Source organism: Terrapene carolina, unplaced genomic scaffold (genome assembly GCF_002925995.2).
Source record: "Terrapene carolina triunguis isolate 2854851 unplaced genomic scaffold, T_m_triunguis-2.0 Scaffold93, whole genome shotgun sequence".
In the NCBI taxonomy this organism is placed as follows: domain Eukaryota; kingdom Metazoa; phylum Chordata; order Testudines; family Emydidae; genus Terrapene; species Terrapene triunguis.
In genome coordinates, this window is record NW_020664444.1 from 2,847,609 (window position 1) to 2,871,949 (window position 24,341).

Sequence of the window (24,341 nt, forward strand, 5' to 3'; positions counted from 1 at the left end):
GCCCTTGGTTGTGCTAGGGTTATACAAAGGAACCCAGGCCCAGCTCCACAACGATATTTACTTCCATGGGTTTCAATGGAAGTTAGGAGTCTAAATATCCTTGTGGATCTGGGCCGTAGGGTCCAGAATGTTAAGCTAATTACCCTGGGGGGAGGAGTGAATAAAACAGGAGGTGGCTTTCTGAAGCCCTAGTTTTGTTTGAAACCTCATAACCTATGAGGGATTGTGCCACCCAGACTTCAGGCACTAAGTTGAAGACAAGTTCAAATCACCCTCAGTGAAGATTTTTTTAAAGTTGTACATTTGGGGGGGGGAAATGTCCCCTTCTCCTTTCAGAGATTCTTCATGGTAGTTCTGGTGATCAGTTCACTAGAGGAGAAATACTAGAACCATAAAGAACTTTAAATATTTTATTTTTTAAAAAATGTATTCTATTTACAATCTGCAAGTAAAAATCTGTATATGGTTAAAAAAGAATCTTGTACAATATGGCTTCACACACGAAAAGGTTAGCTCTGAGTAGCCACCTGTGGAGCATTGCAAGGATATGATGCATTCTGTCAGAGTTCTTTAGATAAAAGGCTATTGTCTGTGATAGAGATAAACCTACATTACTATGCCTTATGAGGATTAAAGTAGCGTGGTTGGAAGGCATGAAACCATGGTCTTTCATCAGTGGTAAATTTGCCCAGAAACTCTTTAGTTATTTATGAATCTGGTTCTCTCAGAGCAAGACATCTTCCATTTAAGTTGAGACTTAAATACCAGAACACTACTGTCCCATGGTTTGAGGTAAATGCTTGGCAAAGGATATTCCTTTATTGTAGGCAGCTGTACAAAAAGTTAGACGGTGTGAATTAAGACTGTTAGTCACTTATTGCACCTTAAAGCTAGGCAGAGGTCTTTATAGTACTGGCATTTCCATTTTAAAACAAAGATGTATAATGTCCTAATTTATACCACTTTCAGTTTATAAAGTGTTGCCTTATATATATTTTAACGAGTTTCTCTCCTGCTCCCAAGCAACTGGAATAGCAAACTTTAGTGCTGATTGAGCCTGTTTCCTGCCCAGGTGAAAAACACTTGACTCTAAGGCAGTGGTGGGCAACCTGCAGCCTGTCAGGGTAATCTGCTGGTGGGGTGTGAGACAGTTCGTTTACATGGACTGTCCATGGTTTGCTGTTCCCAGCCCATGGGAGCTGTGGGAAGCCGCAGGGACATGCTGGCTGTCACTTCCTGCAGCTCCCATGGGCTGGGAACAGCGAACCACAGACGGTCAATGTAAACGAACTGTCTCGCGGCCTGCCAGCGGATTACCCTAATGGGCTGCTGGTTGCCCACCACTGCTTTAAGGTCTGCCATTCACTATGTGTTGGCCCCTATACAATCACTGTCTGAACTTCCACCTCCCCTTCCTGGGAGGCTATCACAAACTCTCCTACGTGCTCCATTATTTCAATATCCTCTGATGCAACCATTGTCACAGTTGCTTCTTCTGTCTCAATGCTACCCTCTGTCGTCAGCACGGCTCCTTCGCCAATAGCCGAAGCCAGTGTCATGGCAACCTGCTCTGTAAGACTTTCTGGTGTTGCTATGGTGATAGTGTCTGCAGTGTCAGTAGTTACTTCAGAGTTTTCTGCCACTGTAACGTTCTGCACGATGATCTGGTGGCCAGAGTTTGCTTGATTTACTATTTGCTGCACGACCTTCATAATGTGACTGTCAACCTAAGTTAAGAAAAAAGTTATTTAATTTTTTTATCATTAATAATCCAACAATTCCTCTTGTTCAGTGTATTGTGCTTACTACTGCCCTGCTACAACTGTAACTGCAGCCTGGTAGGTTTTTCGTGAGGTAATACAAACAATTAAATAGGTTCAGATGAATTCAAATATTTATTGAAGGTATGGCATCTTAGTGAGAGTGAGATAGCTGGAGTACTTCACATCTCATCTCACTAGAGAACTGCTGGTATTTGAGAAAGAAGCAGTTTGTGTAATGAAGTCAAGACAAGTTATTTTTAAAAACTGTTTAAAACTAGCATGAGGATGTCACACATTCCAGGTTCTTAAATACCAGAATGATGGCCTCAGTGTAAGAACTTAAGAAAGATGAACCACAATTTGTTCTGATGTGTCCAGCAGGAGACTAGCCAGCCTCTCACTTTAACTTTGCAGTTCCAACCAGGGAGCTGAACCAAACCTGAACACTGATTCAGAGGTTTTTTGAGTGAACTGGAACTGAACCCAAAAAAAACCCTAAACTGGTAACTCATTCCAAACAGTTTCAGTAATCAAATGCTGAGGGACGTCTCTGTAGTCTTTTGGGAGTGCTGAGGAAGGGTATGTCTCTCTCTCTCTTCCAAACCTAGAGAGAGGGTGGGAGGCAGAGACACTACACTTCCCAGGAAGCCATTGGAAGAGAAGAATGGGAGAGAAGGGTGCTGGTATTGGTAGTTCTCCTGGCTGTTATGCCTAGATAGAGGACTAGTTATAGGAAAGAACTACAACTTCCAGAACACCTCAATCACCTATTGCTGAGTGCTTGTTCCTCCTATGCAAGTCAGTGTAGAAAGGATGTTTTCTGGCCTGAAATTCATTTTGTACATAACATAAGAATGGCCAGACTGGGTCAGACCAAAGGTTCATCTAGCCCAGTATCCTGTCTTCCAACAGTGGCCAATGCCAGGTGCCCCAGAGGGAATGAACAGAACAGGGAATCAAGTGATCTATTCCCTGTTGCTTAGTCCCAGCTTCTGTAACCTTAACAGTCAAATATGACTGACAGAGGTCTGGAGGATGTTGTACTAGTGAGTGCAAATAACTTGTTTAAAAAATTTTCTACAGTGAAAAATATTGTATTTTTTTTGCTAGGAGTTACAGTGCAAGCATAAGTGTGAGACATTAACCTACAGGAAACATATCTGAACTGCTTCAAACAGGTTCGAAGTAGTTCAGTAACAAGTTCAGCTATCATTTTAGGTTAGTATTTGAACTGGAACCAAACTGCAGAGTTAAATATTGATGATTCCAACCAGAATTGAATCAAATTTAACCATTCGACTCCTTCATTCCAACTACGATTTTCTTTGTTTTAGTACACTTGGTGGCATTCTTAAGAGAACAGTAAGTTTCACTAAGATCTTACGGTGTTAATGTGAAGTCCCCACTTATCCAGTATGTACACTATTTTGTGCTGGGCCATAAAGCCCAGTCTGCAAAACTACATATTTGGGGGAGGGGAGGGGAGGAAGGGGAAGGAGAGCTAGCTGGGTTTTGGTATACTGAGTGTGGCTTTCAGGCACTGTATGTTCATCTTAACAGTAGGGTCCAAAAGGAGCATCAAAACTGGCAGCCTACCTCATGTCTGGTTCCCTCGATTATTTCAGTAGCTTCACTGGTCTCCATGTCTTCAGTAGCAGTCTGGAAAGAGACAAAGCAAAAGATTGCAAAAGAATGCTATAATGGATCCTGTTTGTGAGAAGCTTCGCACCAGGAGCATGGGCTCCCTCCCACAACATTCTTCCTCTTCTCCCTCTGCTGCTAGGACCTGTATTGCTCAAGGAGGCAGCTGTATGTAGTTCCCTCCAGGCCCTATTAACACGAGTTACTCAGAAGTGATGCAGGGTGTGCCCCTCTTAGCAGAGACTCAGCATCCTTTCACCATAGCACCCTGTGGACTGATGGACTCTTCTCCCCTATTTATTGCATTACAGGTGAGCAATGCACATTGAGTTACAGCACAGGTTTCAGTGGAACGCAAGCCCTTCTTCCCGTCTCCCCTTCCTTATCCACTTGTTACTACCAGCCTGGTATAGTGGTTTATTACCTCAATGATGTATTCCTGAGTATCTGCCACCACTGAAGAAAATTCTACTAGAACAGTATGAGGATCTTCAGAAATGACTGTTGCCGCTAAGTTGTCAGCTGATTGACTTTCCTCGGAAACCATCACGTCTTCAACCTCTTTCAATGCAAGAAGGCAGCCACCTGAATATTTCAGGAACGTGAGGAGAAACAAGGATTTTCATACCCAGAATCGAATGCTAGGTCCCACCTAATATTGTGTCAACCTAATGAGACACTATTTATGGGATACTGCTGGGCGGAAGCTATCAGCAGTTATGTAATCTTCCTCCCTACACCCAAGCTTTAGGCTCCAAGAAGACATGCTACATTGGAGACTAGAATCCAGCCTCAACTTTAACCAATAATACAATGGAATTACTAGGAACATAAGCGTTTGAGTGCTTACATCAAATAGTGGGCAAGACTTTCAAAGTCCTAAGTGTGTAAGAATAGACGGGTGAAAGTGGGCCAGTAAGAAGTGGCCGCTGGTACCAGCCTGTGACGCAGCTGACGTTAAAGGGCTACTGTGGCAGCGCTTTAACATTGCTGCCCCTTTTGCCCCACCCCATCAGCAGTCCTGCCGGTAGGGACCCTATGGCCCCCATACCAGTAAGTGCTTAATGTTACTTTCACCCCTGAGAATAGACCCAAGATTCCTTGACATCCCTCATAAGCAGCCAGGCCATTGTACCAGCATACAATTCAGCATATTTATGTTCCTAGCAAAGCTGTAACTATTCTCTAGAAGCATTACGTGCCAACATGATTTTAGAACACATTTAGTATATATAACAACAAGTAGTGTGACTCAATGGGTGCTGATCCCATCAACCACGTAAATATTTATTTGCAAGTGTTCTGAATATTAGTATTTGCCCAGCAGACCATAGCAGCTTCAACTAGACACAGCACACCCCTTTGTGGCATTTCACAGAAAGAGATAGTAAGATAATGGGCAATTTCACTTGTCAAGAAACCAAAAACAAATGTAGAGTAGTTACCTGCCACATTTAATTTTACAGAACACAAAATGTAAGCAGCTGTTGGCACCTGGCACTTCTATTGTGTTTTAATCCTTTTTCTGTTGGGAGGCAGGTGAACTTGCATTAGTTTATGAAGACACCTGTTTTTTCTGGCCTCACCTAAAGCCTTGGAGAATGTAACAATTACAGGACAAAATAGCCAAACCCATATTGTGAGATTCAGGGTGGAAACTGCATGGGAGAGAGGCTCTCTCCCCTTCCAAACACTGCATTTTACAGATCATGGAAGCTGGAGTTTGAAACGCAGATAGCTCAATGTTTTTGCCTCTGTCAGAATTAACACATCAATGATTTTGATTTCACTGATTTCCACTTTTCGTTATCGTTCTACTAGATGAATGGACCAGCTCTTGTTATCCATAAACCAGTTCTCTTACTGATCAGAATTGCTTTTGGTTGGAAGGGTGAATGTAGAAGGGATTTGTTTAACAGTTTAAAGAATAAATGTTGCAGCTTTTAATGCCACTCAACTGCAGGGAAACAGCTTATGGGAAAGGCAGCTAGAGCCCATTCAAACAAGACTGGTCTATCAGCCACTGAATTTGCTTAGTGTGACTTGAGCAGGCCTTGCTGTCACACAGATCTGAGAAGTTTACTGTTACACAGATTCATACAAAATGATCACTAAGATTCAGCCATAGCAGGGCAGGTGGTCCAAATTAAGCCACAAGAGAATCCCACCGTAGACAGATGCCTCCCTATCTCACCTTTGGTTTTTAAGTGCCTGTTAAGAGTGCCATGCTCTGCGAACCCACGTCCACACTTGTAACATTTGTATGGCTTTTCGCCTGTGTGGTGACGGATGTGACGAACCAACGAGCCCTTCTCCCGAAAGCCCCGGTTGCAGAACTGGCAGATGTAGGGCTTCTCTTCCAAGTGAGTGCGGAAATGAACCTGCTGGGCATTCTGCAGCAGAAAGTGGATACGATGGAAGAGTGACTGATAGGAACAAACCACTTCAACAGCCTCTCCCAGGGAGTAGTATAGCTCTGACTTCGGAGCAGACACCCCTTTGAGCTGTTCCTCGCCACCAAGGCAGGAATATTCCTCTGCCACAGGTACTACAGATTATTCCTGAACAGGGAAACAGGTCCCACTATTTCCCTACTTAGAGATGAACTGCAAGGCCATTGTATCTAATGGTAGAGTCCAGGATCCTTTAGTTCTCCTGGAACAGCTGAAGATGGCTAACTAAAATAAAACAGACCAAAACTGCATTCCCTACAGTGCATGAGGAGTCCATTACAGAATGTCTGTGAGGCTGACGTTGGTTCAGTGTGCTAACCGCAGCCTATGCCTAGCACTTCAGAGGTAACTGCATCGTACCGTTTCTGAAGGCAAACTTCATTCCCCAGAGGTGATTAGCTCATGCTTGTACATAGCAACTGATATCTTTTAACTATCATATTTGGCAAAGAAAAAGTCAATTCACATAATGACTAATTTTCCCCCCCCACAAACCTGCTAAACTATTTGCCTTACCAATCCCCTGCAGCACAGGCAGTCCATCCAGAACAGGAGGGAATTTTCTCCAAAGCTTGTTTGAGTCTTACCCCTCACTTTAAGCCCCTCATTATTGTATCACCGGATCTTAAAACAATTTTACAATTTTTTTTTAAAGCGTTTGTCAGTTCCCTGTTAGACAAAGCCTGTTAACTTTCCACAGAGCATGACTGTGGGGAGAAAAGATCTGCAGGCAAGAGTGTTTTGGAAAGAGGCACCTACCTTTGTTTTGTATCTCTTGCCACACTTTGGACAGGAATATGGCCGCTCATCTGAGTGCACCCTCTTGTGTCCCTTCACATGCGCGATGGTCTTGTAGAGTTTGCCACACTCACCACAACGGAAGCGCCGCTCATTGACATGCACTTCCTGGTGCTTTTTCAACAGGTAGCCTTTCATGAACTCTTTACCACACTCCTCGCATTTAAACACTTTGTAACCTAGAGGGAAACATATTTTAGACCATAGGCAACAGCAGCACAAAGGAATTCGGAAATTGTTATTGCACCAAAGTAATAACGTTGTTATAGCATGTCTGACCAGAGGGACTAGATGGCACAGGGGAGTTAATGTAAGATGATGTGGTGCTTCTCCCCTTCAGAGCCCTGGTTCAAAGACCAGGTTGATAATGGCTCTGTTGGTACTATCGAATGGCTCTTTTGTGTCTTACATGAAACAGGTCTTGTCTCAAACCAGTTCCCAGTATTTCTGCCCACATCAAAGATCACCACAATTCGCACTTGTCAGCAGCATCAGAGCCAAGAAGACTGAAGTCCATCTGTCCCCCCATCTTTAGTAGCACTCCCTCCACAGCAAGGCAATGTGCAGGCATGTAGCGGGAACGTTTGTCCTGGTGCTAAAACTGTGCTGTACCTTTTATGTGGCTAAAATGAAAGACTTTATGCAAAAGTCCATTCTTGTACCCTCCTTGGAGTCTAGTGGGGAAGAGAGGGAATGATTTTTCCAATATAAGCATTAACAATGGATAATAAATATGGGGTCTTCTCCATTCTCTCATAATTCTATTAGCTGCCTATTCTTACAGGATCCAGCTCAAAATTGTACTTGTTTGCTTTTAAAGCATGTCAAGGAGCTGTTCCAGCCACTCACAGATCTGGTCTCTCTTCAATCTTTTCCCTGCTCATCTAGAATCCAGCTCTCATGTTCCTTCCACACAGACTTCCCCCCACTAATACAAAAGCCTTCACCTCTGCAGCTCCTGAAATATGGAGCTGCTTTTGCATTTTTTAACCTAGATTTTACATCACTTTCAGATCTCAGGGGAAGTCTCTTCTCAGTTGTTCTGACCTTAATTTCTCCGTTAGTGTTTTAAACGCTAATTGAATCTGCATGCAGTTGTGGGATAAAGTTTGCACAACAAATGCTACACAAAGTTCAGATATGTACATTTTAGAGAACAGCATGTGCAGTAGGCTTACCTAAATGTCCTTTGATGTGTATTTCAAGGGAAACAGACCCACTGAAGACTTCACTACAGTGAGGGCAAACATAACTTTTGTATCCGTTTGTTTCTGTATCTGTCTATTGAAATTAAATATCATAATATAAGTGCCTTTTCCATACAGAATTCTAAGCTAAATGCGCTTTGATTTAAACACAAGAAAAATCAAGTTATCAAAGAAGCAGATGGTGCTGACACTGCAAGTTCTAACGCACAAAAAATATTACACTCTGCTGGTCACTATGCTGATACATAGTGCACAAATATTAGAAGTGTAGATACACTGAAGCCAATGCCTAAGATGATCACATGTGATTCCTAACAGCCCATGTACTTCCTATAGAAAAGAAAAAATAAGCTAATTGATAAAAGCGCATGATGCAAACATACAGTCTCTACTTGCTCTACTTCAACACACTGTTCCCCACACTGCTCTTCTTCTGCTTCCATCTCTTCATTTTCTAGTTCTTCTGTAGCAGCCACACCAGGTTCATCTGATTTTTGCATCTCCTCCACAGTGACTTTTTCTATCACAATCCCAGAATTCCTCATGGCCTGCCTCAGCAAGTTCTCATTGTTCACTTCCCATTCACATGGTAGTTCCTTGGGATTTGATGGCTAAAGAAAATCAAATAGATAACAACAGCAGATTTGAAGTCAGCCTTTTAGACAACAGAACTCTGTGTATTCCAGTGCTTGTCACCAGGGTGACCCGTTCTATGATCTCAGATACCAGAAAGGAAAAGAGATGTGTCTGCTTGGAGAAGTCCTAGAGCTTGAGAAACTGGAGTTGAAAGGATACTTTCCAGCCCTTCACTTGGAGTCTAACCTCAGGGAGTGGCCATAAAATATGGCCATTTTAGGTCAATCAAGAAGTATACCAGACATCACTGATCCCATACAGATACATGGCCGATCACTTCGATTTTACAACAGAGACTGTAAACTCCACTACCAGATGCTCTAGTATGGCCTTTTCAGGTAACCTACACAGCCATTTATTTTCTCTGAACTTGCAGGCTATTTTCCTATGTGCTTTTGAGATCAGTTTCACAGCCTGGACAGGAAAAGCATCCTCACCCTTATTTACACCTGGCTTATTAGCTTGTTTTAAGTTTCATAGTCACATCAAAGTTAAGATGTTAGTAAATAAGACATTAGTAGCACCACAGACTTTTGTTTCTCCCCAAGCAAGAGAATATATTGACAACCAGATGCCCTACCATTGTCAGTCCTGTAAAGAACCAGTCAGCAGCATGAGCTGTGTGTTATTTTCCAATGAGTTTAGAATGTTTGCCATCTAGTGTTGGAACTGAAGTTCTACAGGAAAGGTAGCTACTGAACATAACAGAATTAAAATTAGTCTATACAAGCCCTGTGCAGACCTTCCTGAGTAAGTCCTCTCCATTTGAGTGTGTCCTTGGAACTGATGGTAAGGGGAATTTAAGTGAGCAATGCTGCCTTCCAACTCAAGAGCCCCGACCAAGGAATAGCAATTCTGCTTCTTTGCATAAAATATGTGAAGGGTATCCAACAGAAACAAACACTCACCTCTTGATCCAAGGATTTTGCATCAACAACAGGAAGCTCCTGCATTTGGACATGGACTTCATGAAGGACATTGCCTTTTGCATCTGTTAATAGGTGAATCACAGGAGTCTCAATGGATTCGCTTGCTATAGGTGAAACAGCCTCTGTGTTTGAACTACAGGATTCTTCAAGAAAAGAAGCACAGGATTAAACAACCAGTCTAGTTCTGAGTGTGAAGCTAAACCCTATTTACAACCACTTGACTTAATTCTACTTCAGTGTGTATCTAGAAATATTAACTTCTGGCTGAAGGACTGCTTTTTTGCATTTACCACGTGTAATCCTTTTCAAGCATTGTTCCATACAATGACATCCAGCACTTTGCAGATTGAAAAATTTATTTGAGAATCTGGCACCAAGACCATTATAATCACAAAATTGACATGGAAATCAGTGTTGAAATTTATCTATCTATGATCCGTATTTACTCATCCATGGCATGCCTCTGTCCATGTTCACTCTGGATTGATAGGTTGGCTACCTGTCCAGAGGTAGTTTCTTTCTAAAGAATGGGAGCCAGATGCCACACACTACACTACACTACACATACACACAAAATATGGAGGAAAATGTCATTTGAATGCCAGGAATGTCACGTGACCTACACTTTGTTTGATGCATGACATGTATTTGCTATTTCACTGACCTGTTGGCAATTCATCTTTGCTAACAACTATTTCTTTGCTCATGTTGAAACGGATTTTTTCCGTGCAAGGTGTCAAAGATTTCAGATGCCGTGTCAAAGCTCCTGATTCCCTGAAGCTTTTCCCACACTTCTTGCATTTGTAAGGTCGCTCATCTTGACAAAGTAAGAGAAAGCATGAATCATTACATCAAACAAATTCTATTAACGCTATCCAAGAGTTTTCACTTGATCAAACATACTTTTAATACAGCTCTTCCCAACCTTTTGGAGCAAGTTTAATTGCCTGTGCCCACTACCTTCCATCCAATTACATGTACTATCTGCAATGGCAAGAGTTTTTGAAACAGGGATTCTGAGCAGCCCCAACACCATGGGATTTAGACTGCACTCAGCTCAGTGCAAGGTGGAAAACAGTGGAGCATTTCAGCTCATCACTTAAGGCAAGATGGAGGAGCCAAGTACAGCCCAGTCCAGCAATTAGGAACCACTATACTAAAACAGACAGCATCTTACCTGTGTGACGCCGGTGGTGTCGAATGAGAGACCCCTTTGTCCTAAATGATGTTCCACATAATTTACATTCATAGTCCTTCCTGCTACTATGAGTGATCATGTGAGCTTTAAGGATACTGGCCTAGAAAATGAGTTGATTTTTAAAAAATTGGTAGAAATGCTCCTTTATTAATTGTTTTACATTTCAACAAAATCAAAGATATTCAAGAACACTCACACTATTAATCAAAAATGTAACTGTAGAACAGCTAGAATGTTGACAAAAAGCACAAAGTTCCAGCCATTACCAGGATTAAAGAAGTGCTTGTATACAAGTGAAGATAATGGACATGTTGGAATGCAGCCTAATGCAAAACTACGTAAGTTATATAAGCCTTCCTGCTTCAGGGCTTAAGCCAGTTACTACGGTTAAGAAGCAGCTTCACCTGCAGATTATTCCATGATTGTCCATTATAGAGGTTTCACACTTTCCTCACTGGCCACTATCAGAGACAGGGTACCAGATAAAGATAATAGTCCACTGGTGTGATCGAGTATGGCAGTTCCTTTTAGACAGCAATTAAAGCTTTATCACGAATGTCCAATTTGACTGACTGGCACTAGTTTTGAAATGAGGTCAATCTCCAAATAAGATAACGTATTAGGAAATGAGTTTTCTATCAAGTCTGAAGAGATCATGATGCACAACTGTCCTAAAAGATTTGATAATATGAACATTACAAAAGTAGATTGTAAAGCTACCAGCTCCATAACTTACTGTTTTAAACGTCTTGTGGCATAACTCACACACATATCGACCTTCTTTATTAACCAGCAGCTTAACCCTGATCAGTTCTGTGGAGCCATCTTGTTCCATGTCATCGGGACTGCCCTGCCCTTCAGTGATCTCACCATCAATCTGGCCATTTGGGTTTTCAAAAACTTGTTCTCCTGTGACAATGACTTCTTTGATGTGCCCACTACCTGGGAAAATGATACGAAGACAGCTACATTCTTTACATAACACAGGTTCACGTGACTCAATGGAGTCAATCTTTTAGGATATCAAGTAGTGGAAAGAAAAGAGAAGCAGGTGACCAAACACAAATGGTATATGCCAAAGTCAATACTGACTGATTATGGAACTCTCTATTGCGTTTTCAAAGTCATGCTAAAGGTGTTAGAGCTCAGGATGGATGTTCTTTGAAGTGGAGTTTTAAATCTAAATAAAATACATAATAAATATACTCAAGTTAGAGTTGGAAAGGTGCCTTGCAGGATTTCCACTCATCATGATAGTTGTGGAGATTTAGCATGCTCCCTCCTTAGTTCTATCAACCCCAGAGCTCAGGAGCCCCACACAGATCCCTATGTGAGACAATGTGTTAGACTGTCAACCACCAGACTAGTCAACAAGGCCTTTAATCTGCAGAGATGTCATCTCACATAACCTTTGAAAGTAAATGCCACAAACATTTGAGTTGGAAGGGACCTGTAACTAGGTGGTCTGGTCAATTCCCCTGCAGCATGGATTTATTTTGTACAGAAAACAGGCAATACAGTGCAAGCCAAACTCAGTTACACTGCGGAGACACTAAAACAAAAAGTTGTACTTCTGCCAAACCACATTAGACAGGGATGCAGTGATTATGGACTAAATGGAAAACTGACAGGGAAAGAGTTCATTTAAAACTTTCTAACTGGGTACAGCTTCAATAGAAAAAAGTATTTTGTAATTTATGTTTTTTCTAGAGGACCTGTCAATTTACTAAAATGAATACATGCAGAAATGAATAATGGAAGTAAGGTTTCAGAAACATTAAAGTCTTTATTTTAACAAGAGAAAATATTTCCATTACTAATTATTATGGACATTGATTAATAATTTAATGTGACTTCATTTGAACTAAAATCTAAAATTTTATTGAGAAACCATATTCAGTTGCAGAGTTAACATCGCCACACAAGGACCTACATACACAAGTTTATTCAATTACAATTTTTGCCTCCATTTTAGAATTCACTCCAGAAGATCCAAGTTATTTCTAAAAGAGTCAAGGTCATTTTTGTGATGTACTAGAGAACTTCTATCCACAAAGCTTTCTTAGGAAGTGTACACATAGCAATTTTCAGACCAGAAGATGTGTGTATTAAAGTTATAACTCCCTAAAAACTGGAATTTGCAAAAGAAGCTATTAACTGAAAACTAGTATACATTTTCATTGCTTAAAAAAGCACCTAAAATCTGTTTCTCCCCATATACACAACACAGTGAAGCTAAACCAACTCTGACAGCATACAGTATTGACTATGAAATCAAATTCTTACAGAGCTAGTGAGAGCACAACTCAAATTTACAATGCAACTCTATCTGACTAACCTTTACAGTAAGGCAATAGACTAAATAATAGATTACTAAAGGAACATCAGTTACATAAAGACCTTGCAACTTACCTACTATAGAAGATGCATTACTGATTTCTTCTGCTATTGAAGATGCTTCAACAACTATATGAGCAACAGTTATGGACTCCTCAACAGAAGGAACAACCTCCTGTAACAGATGTTTTAGTAGGAAAAGTTAAAATCATAGCTAATGTTCGCTTATGTGAGATTATTGTTCTAATTATTTTGAGACATGGCTGTCACCTTTTGTACTTCTTGGCTAGGAAGACTTGTTGATGTGGCAGTAATGGCTTCTTGAGTTCGTTGACAGATCTTTTGTAATTTGTGTTGTACAAATTCTTCCAAAGAGGTGAACTCAGAATGACAACGACCACACTTGTGAACATCATCTTCATCTGCAATTTAAAATGTAAGAAATTATTAGATTTGGAAGTTAACATACACAGTGTCTAAGACTGTATGACAATAGCCCTTTGCCACCCAGTCTACTAAATCTCCTACAATATGAAGAGAGGAAGTTGAAATTGGAGCGTGTAAGAATGAGGACTGTTTGCCCATTAGATACATTTTTGCTCCTACAGCAGTATTTTCTTTTGGGGTCTGTAGAGGGCTGTGATGTTAATTTGCTTAAGAGGCAACACTGTGGCATTTATGCATCACAGGGACACGGGTTGGACAGGTCACAGCCAGCAGCAACAAGATAAGGAGCTCCAAGTTTGAAGACAAGTTATATAAACACTTTGTGCAGTCTTGCAAAAGGATCATGAACATTTACCAACTCAGACAACAGAGCAGAGGATGATATTAAAAAAGAAATCTAGTGACATGTTCCTTGCCCCCCCAAAAGTGGGGTTACTCATCCCAAGAGAGTGAAAATTTACAAAGCTGACTTACTACATAGCCCATTACAGCATCTCCCTCAATCAGCACTAATCCTCACTATCTGCCTAAGAAACCTGGAAAGGGATAGGAAGCCTTAATCAGGAAATGAAACCAAAGAGACAGCCTTTAGAAGAGGACTTTAAGGGTATGTCTTCAGGCCGGATCGGCGGGCAGCGATCGATCCAGCGGGGATCAATTAAATCGACCCCCAAGCGCTCTCCTGACGACTCCTGTACTCCAGCTCGGGGAGAGGCGCAGGCAGAGTCGACGGGAGCGGCAGCAGTCGACTCACCACGGTGAAGACACCACGGTAAGTCGATATAAGTACGATCTAAGTACGTTGACTTCAGCTACATTATTCATGTAGCTGAAGTTGCATAACTTAGATCGATCTCTTTCCCCCCCCCCCCAGTGTAGACTAGGCCCTAGAGCAGGGGCTCTCAAACTGGAGGTTGGGACCCCTCATGGGGTCGCAAGCTGTCAGCCTCCACCCCAAACTCCGCTTTGGCTCCAGCATTTATAATGGTGTTAAATATATTTTTTAAAGTGCTATTAATGTATAAGGGGGGGGTCACACTCAGAGGCTTGCTATGTGAAAGGGGTCACCAGTACAAAAGTCTGAGAACCCCTGCCCTAGAGTCTAGAGCGGATTTCTCGGAACATAGCAATGGCCATACTGCATCAGACCTGAGATCCAGCTACTTCAGTATCCCATCCCTAACTGTGGCCAGCATCAGATCCTTCAGAGGAAGGAGTAAGAACACCTCTGCAGGCAGAGGTGAGATGATCCCCCCCCACACACACACACTAGGTCTCAACCAGATTTCTACTAGTTAGAGATTAGTTTACACCATGAAGCATGAGGTTTAATATCCCTTCCAAAGTTGTTGTTAGCATTAACTCACGTAACTCTGGATACTGTCATTCATACAAATGTCCAGTCCTTTTTTTGGATTTGTCTAAATTCATGTCCGCAACAACTTCCTGTTGCAATGAATATGAATTTCCTGAAAAATACTTCCTTTTTCCGTTTTGAATTAGCCATTTTTAAATTTTTATTGACTATTCTCGTTGTGTTGTATGACAGGGAGAACTGAAGTTCCCTATTTGCCCCACTAGAACATTTCTCATTTTATCTACTTTTTATCATGTCCTCCTTTCTAAGGGAAATTACCCCCAATTTTTTCACTCTCTTTCAGTGAGAGTTTTTCCAGGCCCCTCATCATTTCCATCACCCTTCTCTGCATCCCATCTAATTCTGCAACATCCTCTTGGAGATGGGTGACCAGGACTACAGGCAATAGTCCAGTGGCTCTCAAACTTTTTTACTGGTGACCCCTTTCACATAGCAAGTCTCTGAGTGCGACCCCCCCTTATAAACTAAAAACAGGTTTTTTTATATATATTTAACACCATCATAAATGCTGGAGGCAAAGCGGGGTTTGGGGTGGAGGTTGACAGCTCGCGACCCCCTGGGGGGTTTGAGAACCCCTGGAATAGTCCATATGAGGCCACCACCCCACTGAAGCAGGTCAAGCCATTGTAACAGCCTTTGGCTTAGTCCCCATCCCGATCCTTCCGCAGCAGAACACCGTTTGCTTTTTTGGGCCCGCAGCTGCCCCCCGAGCAAAGGTCTCCGCCGCGCTGGTGACTCCCAGTCCCTGCCCCGAGTGGCTACAGGGTGTCCGAGTCCTTCGTTTTCCTTCCATGTCCATGACTCCGCATTCAACAACAGCGCAGTTCGTTGGCCCGCGCGAGGCCAGGTCCCCTCGCCGCCCTCTCGGGGCCCAGCGAACCGACACTGCAAACCCTGGTCCCCCCGCGGCTCCCCGATCACCAGCGGCTGACCCGGGGGGCGGGAGCCCGGTGCAAGCGGGACGCGCGGGGATGCTGAGGCCGGGGCGGGCCAGGGGCGCTCTGGGGGCCCAGCGCTGGTCGTGCCCCCGCCCCCGCGAGGGGCCCGGAGCGCGCCACCCCCTCAGCAGGCCGCTCGCCCCTCAGGCCCCGGCGCGGGGAGCGGGCCCGCCCCAGGCCCGTTACCTTCCTCGCTGAAGGGCGCCGGGAGGCTGAGAAAGGCGGTGGGGCCGGCGGGCGCCTGGGCCGGGCTGGAGGCGGCAGCCGCCGCCCCCTCCTGCTCCCCGGCCGCGGCTGCCGTAAGCCCCGCCGGCCCTGCGCTCGTTGCCATCACGGCCTCCATGTCGCAACGCGCCGCACCACCAAGATGGCGGCTTTACGGCCGTGTCGTCATAACAACGGGCCGCATGCCACAGGGAAGGGGAGGGGCGGAGCAGGGGTTCGGCAGGTAATGGGAGGGGGAGGAAGGAGCCCCGCGCAGGGGCCGCACTCTGACACACCACTCCTCTGACCCCTATGATCCCACACTGACCCCTGACCCTCCGTGCCCTTCGTGAACCTGAGCTCTCAGGTGACCAGTTACCGCCAGATGCAGCTAGGGGGCGGGGCTCGGTTAGCCAATGGGCGGAAAGAGGGTGTTGTTACCCAATGAGATGTAGGGGCGGGGCTGAGGGCCCGATCAGCATAGGTTACGGCACCATCGGGTCCCCGCGCGACATGACCAAGGTTATGGGGCCTGTCACCCATTGGCCTACAGAGTGGGCGGGACTCCATGCCCGGTCTCCCAACGAGCAACGGCGGGGGCGGGGCTCCCTTGCTAACCTGCCCAATGGGCAGAAGCGTGGGCGGGGCTCCGTGCCCGGCTACCCAATAGTCCGCGGCCTGGGCGGGGGCCTGCGCACAGCGCGCGCGCGGCGGCCGGCCGGCTGAGGTGAGAGGGTCACTCAGTCACACCATGGCGGAGGGCTCGGCGCGGCGGGGCCTGCGGCTGGAGCCGGCCGCGGCCCGGGAGGTGCTGGGCGCGGCGGACACGCTGCTGTTCGACTGCGACGGGGTGCTGTGGCGGGGCGACGCGGCGGTGGCGGGCGCGCCGGCCGTGCTGAGCCGCCTGCAGGCCCGGGCCAAGCGCCTCTACTACGTGACCAACAACAGCAGCCGCACGCGGGACGCCTACGCCGAGAAGCTGCGGCGCCTGGGCTTCCCCCCGGCCGAGCCCCGCCAGGTCTTCGGCTCGGCCTACTGCGCCGCCCGCTACCTCAGCCAGGCCCTGCCGCCCGACGCCGCCGCCTACGTGCTGGGCAGCCCGGCCCTCAGCGCCGAGCTGCGGGCCGTCGGCGTCCCGCACCTGGGGCCCGGCCCCGCCGCCCTGCCCGGGCCCGGCCCCGCCGACTGGACCCGCGCGCCGCTGGATCCGGCCGTGCGCGCCGTGCTGGTGGGCTTCGACGAGCACTTCTGCTACGCCAAGCTGTGCCTGGCGCTGCGCTACCTGCTGCGGGGCGGCCCCGACTGCCTGCTGGTGGGCACCAACCGCGACCACCGCCTGCCGCTGGAGGGCGGCGCCGCCATCCCCGGTGCGTGGCGGGGGGGGAGCTCCTGTCCCGCTCCTCGTGGGGGGGGGGCGCGATGTGTCCCCTCAGGCCGCTCCCGATGGAGGCGGGTCGGCCCTGGCCTCGGCCTGGAACGTGGATTTTTGCGTGGGTGGTTGGGGCTTGAAATATCACCAAAAATATGTCCCCATTGTGAGTTTAGTGCCCCGTCTGCAGCCCCTCGGCTGGCCAATGCACTGGTACTTGGCGTCACAGCTGTCACGCAGCTCTGTGCCCCATCCACAGGCCCCTTGGCCAGGGGATGTGCTGGCCCCCTTGGGTCACAGCTGTCACACAGCTCCATGCCTGTCTGCCGTCTCCTTGGGCAGGCAATGTTGTGGCCCCTGATGTCACATCTGTTACATTTCTGTGCCCCATCTGTAACCCCCTCGACCAGGCCATGTGCTGACGCTCAGAGCTGTCACACAGCTCTGTGGCACATCCAGCATTGGAATGAGGAAAGGGCCATTCAGTTATTCTCCATATTCTTCCCCTGGAAGACCCTTTGTGGGTCCTACTCTAGATGTCCCTTTGCCCTGGCATCAACTCCTTTGCTCTCCAGCCCACCCCCAAGTTGTAGTGAGTGAAAAGTGCTTTCCTGAACAACATGCATCCCTATTTCGCATTCTGTAGCTTGTTATTTAGTTTCTTCACCCTTCTCTCTTTGCTCCAAGAGGTATGGATGTGATGGCAGTACCTACAGATTGTATGACGTTATGCTTCAGTTGAATCTCCTCTGCTGTATTTTGTTAAAGAATGTGGGGGGACACCTATGCTGCTTGCATATGGGCCTCTCGATGCCAGTACAAGTTTTGGGGACAGGTGTCTTTCCTGGATACAGTCCACTGATTACAGCTATGTAGAAACCAGCACTCTGATGCTAGGTGGTTGGGGACCGCACTGGCTCCATGGTTCAGGGCTGCCCTGTTCCCTAGTGGAGCCTGGATCTGTTGGGGCCAGTGGCCCCCAGCAGCCTGATCTCTGTTGTTGAACACACAGGTAGAATCTTTCCAATTCCAGTCAGAGCAAATGAGGCAATCTAAATCTGGAGTATTCTGGAATGTGAGAAGCTTGAGGGGTTTGACCCTGGCTGACTTGTGGCCTAAGTTCCCTCTAAGCTGCGTGGCCGCACAGCTGCCTATTAAGCCCCGCACAGGGGCTCTGGGCCGCAGGGAGAGGCGCCCCCCCCAGTTGGCCCCAGTGCAGGGGCTCCGAGCTGCAGCCAGGGGGGAAGGGCTGGGGGGAGTCCTCTCTCCCCACCACAGCCCCAGGGCAGCCTGAACCCTTCATCCCCGGCCCCACCCCAGACCCCACAACCCCAGCCAGAGCCCTCACGCACCCCTGCCCCAGCCTCCCGCACTCCGAATCACTCGGCCCCACCCCCACCACATGAATTTTGTTATGTACACCAATATGAAGGTGATGTCACACATCACCTCCATATTGGTGCACATAACAAAATTTATTCCGCACGTGGATGTAAAATATTTGAGGGAACACTGCCTGTGGCCCTCATTTCACCTGTTCAGTCACAGAACTGGATTTTCTAGAAAAACCTTTACTCTAAACCCTCTTCTGTTGCAGTAATATGCAAGCACCCCACCTTTTGCAGCCGACTGGGGGTCTGGTGGAATGCAGGCACAGCAGTGAGGTCCGCAATCCTTCTGCATGGCTTCGCTGGCGGGGTAGCTCAGCAACCTCCTCTTAGTTATTGCAAATTAAAATATTTTATAAAATGAGAGGGAGGGGTTGGACTTCCCTACTCTGCCTTAATCTGCACCAGGCAAGCTGCCTCTTGCCCGTTATTCGGTCTTTAATACTGTGGGGTTACACTTCTGAAATACCATGCAGTGCAGCACTGGCTCATCTGGGTACCACAAGTCCTGTCCTATATTTCACTTAGTTTTTCTCTTCTGCCTTTAGGGACTGGCTGTCTTGTGAAAGCAGTGGAGATGGCAGCAGAACGTGAGGCGTTCATCATAGGCAAGCCCAGCCGATACATTTTCGACTGCTTGGCGAGTGAGTTCAAGATCGATCCTGCTCGTACCATCATGGTGGGAGATCGACTGGACACAGACATCCTTATGGGCAATAACTGCGGCCTCACCACCCTCTTGACTCTCACTGGAGTCACTACTCTGGAAGAAGTCAAAGGTCACCAGGAGAGTGACTGCCCTTCCAGGAAAAGCCTGGTTCCTGATTACTATGTTGATAGCATAGCTGACCTTCTTCCTGCACTTGAGGATTAAAATAGCAAAAACTTCTCCAACTCCTGAAAAGGTACCCACGTTAGTGAAGGGCAGTAGCTAATATCACCACTCATTACTTTAATACACACACAGTGTGACACCACTTGCAATTGCAAACGGTTAGCTTTTAACCTTCAATTTGAGTCCTACGATCATTTTGTTTACAAATCTTGTTTTTAAAATGCACTTTGAAATGAAGAGGGCATTATAGTGTAACCCAGTCTTCTTGTGGTTTTTAAAGCCAACAAGTACATCAAAATGTTTGCAATATGAGGTGTCAGGGTATTGTTTTGCTGGACTGGGTTAAGGAAAATAGAATAGATTTAAAAAAACAAACCAACCTTGCGGTATGTTTTGATGGACAAACCGTAGCTCAGACTTGATTATTCAGGGAATTAACTCTTTGGTATAGCTGTCTAATGGCTCTCTTCTCCTATGCTTGCACAGGCTGGCTCAGTTAGAATTTGGTCCCATGCTGGATTCTTGATGCTTACTCAGGTCCTGTTCTAGATGTGCAGCCTATTGCAGGTGTAACTTCAAGGGAGAGCAATTCAAATATCTGTCCTGTATTTGATCATATAAATTGCAGTTGTGATACAAACTGGACCGGTTCTACATGCAAAGTATATTAATGGTATCTTCTGTATGTTGTATTTGTCCAAATATTGGATGTATATGTAAAGTATGTGTGGTATATAAAGTAATTACCCTGACTGACACTAAATATATATCAAAATGTATTTAAAGTATACATTAAACATAATATATTGAGAATTTATCTTGTTTCCCAAAAGGAAGGATATGAGGAATGTTCTTCACTCTTTATTAAGGATTAATTTTTAAAGGCACTTGCATACTAATGAGATAATGCAGTAAGTGTAATCACACAGAACTGTCCTACATTAATACCATTTGCAAGAAAGAATTATATCAACTGATACTTAAAAAAGGTCAGTTGTGATCATCCTTAGAACTCCCCAGTCCCTCAATATCAAAACAAATGTTTGCCTGGGCTTCAGCTGTGTAAACTCTAAATCTGCTTCTCCTTTGAGGAATCTGTATAGTACACGGTGCGTATATATATTACTCCCTGGGCTTATTTTGTGTGGAATAGTGGTTAAGTACTGGAACAGCATGGTGCTTCCTTTACATTTCTGATGTTAATACCTTCCTTGCAGAGCTAGTGTGAGGGCCTGACACCAGCTACTTGCCTAGGTAAGAATGAATGCTCAGGTTATTTTGCTTCGCAACTTTAAAATAGGCCTCCAGATAGCTTTTGTTCTTGCTGCACTAACCTCCACAATGAATATTTTTAGCTTTTGTGTTTAAAAAATAACTCAAGTAATCAGATATGCAAATTGCGTGTTCCGTTATTCAACAGACGTTCTATTGGTAATTGAAGGAGAGTCTGTGTGTTAATTTCTCTCTCATTGTTCAGTTTGAACAAGTCTGGCAGTGTATATTAGTTCCATTTCCTCGTACTTAAACACTTGAAACATGTAAATGTATCATCTTGTTCATACAGCAATAATTGTGCAGTTCATAATATCTTTCAGTGTTACCAGGATATGAGCTAAAAAAACGCTTACAAAAGGTTAGTTATAAATTAATGTCAGCATTCATCTGTAACTCTGGAAGTGTGCAAGAGGCATTAGTCATATCTCTACCCTCTATGTCTCCTTTGTAAGCCTCAAAAGGCTTCTAGCTGAAATGCCTGTGTCATGTAGAATTTGTTCTTGACACTAGTTAATGTAGAATTGGACATAGTGGGTTTATTGCAGTTAGGGAAGACTTCAGATACAATATGTTCTTTGATTTATTTTTGAGACTTGTACTTATCAAATTCTATAGAGATTCAGGAAAATGTTAAGTAAAGGAGTAAATATCAGTGTCATAACATATACTAAAATTGAACCATGTAACAGCTGCACATTATCCCTGTTGAGAACTACACCTATACAATGGCACCATTACCTCTATTCATTCTGTCTTTCCCCAAGTATTGTGGAACTGTATTGGTGAAAGCATTTATTATGCTTAAAGAGTCTCCATATAAATTTTGTTGGAGTTGTCAATACTATACTTGAATTTACATTAAACTTACAAACCTGTTTTTCCTCTGGCTTTTCTCATTGTTTCTGTGGTCTGTTCTGTGTTTACATGTAATGTTACAACAACATGAAATATTGCATCTAAAGCGGTGAAATACATATGCAGTTATATTGCTAATTCTATTTTTTAGAACTAATATTCTCTCAATCTTATTCTCCATTTTCAATACCTAGATCCAGCAATGAGTGGGTTGTAGAAGCCTATGACCTGGGTAGCATTTTCACATTCTTGCATTTTCAAACAAAGTATCTTGCTCAGCATGGCTAAGCAGGTTCCTGCCCCTTTTTGTTCAGATAAATTAGACTAGTTTGTGAAAGATTTCACTTGACTTTTCTATCTCTGAGAGCATATATTTGGTATAAACTTGTTTGAAAGAAGGGTAGAGTGAAAGTGTTACAATGTTGGTCAGTAGTTACTCTTGCAGAACTAACCAGTGTGGTTAAATTGCATCACTGCCTACTCTTTCTTCATCAGAGCTGAAGCTACTTCCTTTAAGGAACATGTTATTGTGCCACGGTATTTCACAATGCCAGCATGTGCTGAAGAGTTATTTCCTCTTACTACTTTTAAAACGTGAAAGGAATGAGAAAAGTGGCCAGGTAACTCTCTGGCTGTAGCAGAACGTAGGCATGCTTTCTTAATTATGTGTCACTAGAGCACTTTGTATCCTTGATTTCTAGTACATTAACTTCGCTCTGTCTTCTCTGAATTTTCAAGCCATACAGAAGTAACAATAGAATGAGAAGAAGCACAACTCTCTCCACTGTCAGTTTCCCTTTTTCTATCTTTCTAACAAACTAGTAGGTCCTAGATAACAAGGGTGAAGCCCTCTTTGCTCCCCTGCACAATCAAACATTGAGAAGCAATGAGGGAGGCAGGCCAGGTGCTTCAAAAGGAATGAAAAAGCCAATGACCAGCCATCTTGGACTTGCTCCTGCAGTAAGACTTAGCCTTATCCCAAACTTGTTATGAAAATTCAAGACAGCCTTCTCAGGGTTGTTAGGAGTACAAGGAAACTGCTGCATTACTCTTCTAGATCTCTGGGTAAACTGGTGGTTGTATGACGTACAAAAGTCTTACTTGTGTAAGATCTGCTTTAAAGAGGGCCTCTATATGGCCATGATGAAGCCCATAGCATTTATTATAATAGAGGTTGGGCTTGATGTGGCCACATTTCTGAGCTCTAGCTATCCCTACAGGGATACACAATACCTAGTATCAGTCATCTTATAAAACTGACATCCAATAGGAAAAGCTGTATACCTAGGGGTAGGCAACCTATGCCACGTGTGCCAAAGGCGGCACGCGAGCTGATTTCCAGTGGCACTCACACTGCCCAGGTCCTGGCCACCGGTCCGGGAGGCTCTGCATTTTAATTTAATTTTAAATGAAGCTTCTTAAACATTTTAAAAACCTTATTTACTTTACATACAACAATAGTTTAGTTATATATTATAGACTTATAGAAAGAGACCTTCTAAAAATGTTACAATGTATGACTGGCACGCGAAACCTTAAATTAGAGTGAATAAATGAAGACTCGGCACAGCACTTCTGAAAGGTTGCCTACCCCTGTACTAGAACATACGGATCCTGTCGTCTTTGGCTGCCAGGGAGGCTGATTGGTAGTGGTGGTAGCTTTGCAATGCAGGTACCTCTTCGCTGGGAACTGGACTAAGCTCATTAAAGTAGCTGAGATACATAGCTGGAGCCTGGGGCAAATCTGTACTGCGATGACCTGTGCTGCATCAGTCTCTGGGTGAATAAAAATCAATGTAAATAATGATTTTTGAAATAATTTTTTAAAAATCTATTTAAAATTAAATTTGAAATTAACCTATGTTGAGGCCTAAACTTACTATAGTCTGTTAAAACTATTTAAATTAAATACACAAATAATATTTAGCTGTACTTATTTGCTGCCAATTTTAAAGAGTCAAATCACTGAACTGCTGGAAGTCACTGGCTAAGCATCTGGAACCAGAGTTCGTTGACGTGCTAAATCAACTTCTGACACCCATAGCCTCTTCTGCAGGTGCAGAGAGAATGTTTTCTTCATTTCAATTTATTCAACTAGTTCAGGTCAATGACTTAGATCATTCAAAGTTATAAACCAATTGGCAGTTTAAAAAGCTTGTTTTTCTCTTCCAATCTATGGGGAAAAAACTAAATATGAGAGGATGAGATCTGCTAGATCTAAAATCTTGAAGGATGTGATGACCAGAAACCATCAGTTCAATTCACTAATTACAGATACTTCTTTTGCACTTAAAACTGATTTATTAAATAATGTTTTGATAAACATTCTTCTTCTGTATCCAGCACATTTAAGGTAGTTTTATTAATTTTTTTTTAAAAATGCTGTTTTGTCCTTTTAAATTGAATTTGAATATTCATACAAACCACTAGAAAGAAATTATTCATAATCTAACTTCTTAAATGTAAAAATTAAGAATCTGAATAAATGTACCTTAAGCTGTATAATATCTTAAAGGTGGATAGATCTATTGTATTCTTTTGGTTAGCAAAAAGAAGCACCAGTTTGGTGTAAAGGCTATATTTAGTTGCAAATCAACTTGTTTCAAGGATTAACAACCAATGAGAATCAACCTTTCCTTAGGAAAAGAACTAAAAAGTACAAATGCAAAACATGCTTAAAATAGCTTTG

At 44.2% G+C, this 24,341-nt stretch overlaps 2 protein-coding genes across 2 annotated transcripts; one reads left to right on the forward strand and one right to left on the reverse strand.

The window, feature by feature from the left end:
* Positions 1 to 1,306: 1,306 nt before the first annotated feature.
* E4F1 (E4F transcription factor 1) lies at positions 1,307 to 16,101 on the reverse strand. Its single transcript, XM_024212436.3, has 14 exons — positions 15,913 to 16,101; positions 13,234 to 13,385; positions 13,039 to 13,138; positions 11,363 to 11,568; positions 10,606 to 10,726; positions 10,093 to 10,245; positions 9,408 to 9,571; positions 8,247 to 8,474; positions 7,834 to 7,936; positions 6,617 to 6,834; positions 5,599 to 5,797; positions 3,829 to 3,989; positions 3,360 to 3,422; positions 1,307 to 1,727 (listed from the first exon to the last, which is right to left on the reverse strand). Exons 1-14 carry the CDS (start codon positions 16,067 to 16,069, stop codon positions 1,380 to 1,382), a joined length of 2,373 nt encoding a protein of 790 aa, XP_024068204.2. The 5' UTR covers positions 16,070 to 16,101; the 3' UTR covers positions 1,307 to 1,379.
* A 580-nt stretch (positions 16,102 to 16,681) lies between these two features.
* On the forward strand, positions 16,682 to 21,451 carry PGP (phosphoglycolate phosphatase). Its single transcript, XM_024212408.3, has 2 exons — positions 16,682 to 17,297; positions 19,236 to 21,451. Exons 1-2 carry the CDS (start codon positions 16,682 to 16,684, stop codon positions 19,559 to 19,561), a joined length of 942 nt encoding a protein of 313 aa, XP_024068176.2. The 3' UTR covers positions 19,562 to 21,451.
* Positions 21,452 to 24,341: the final 2,890 nt, after the last annotated feature.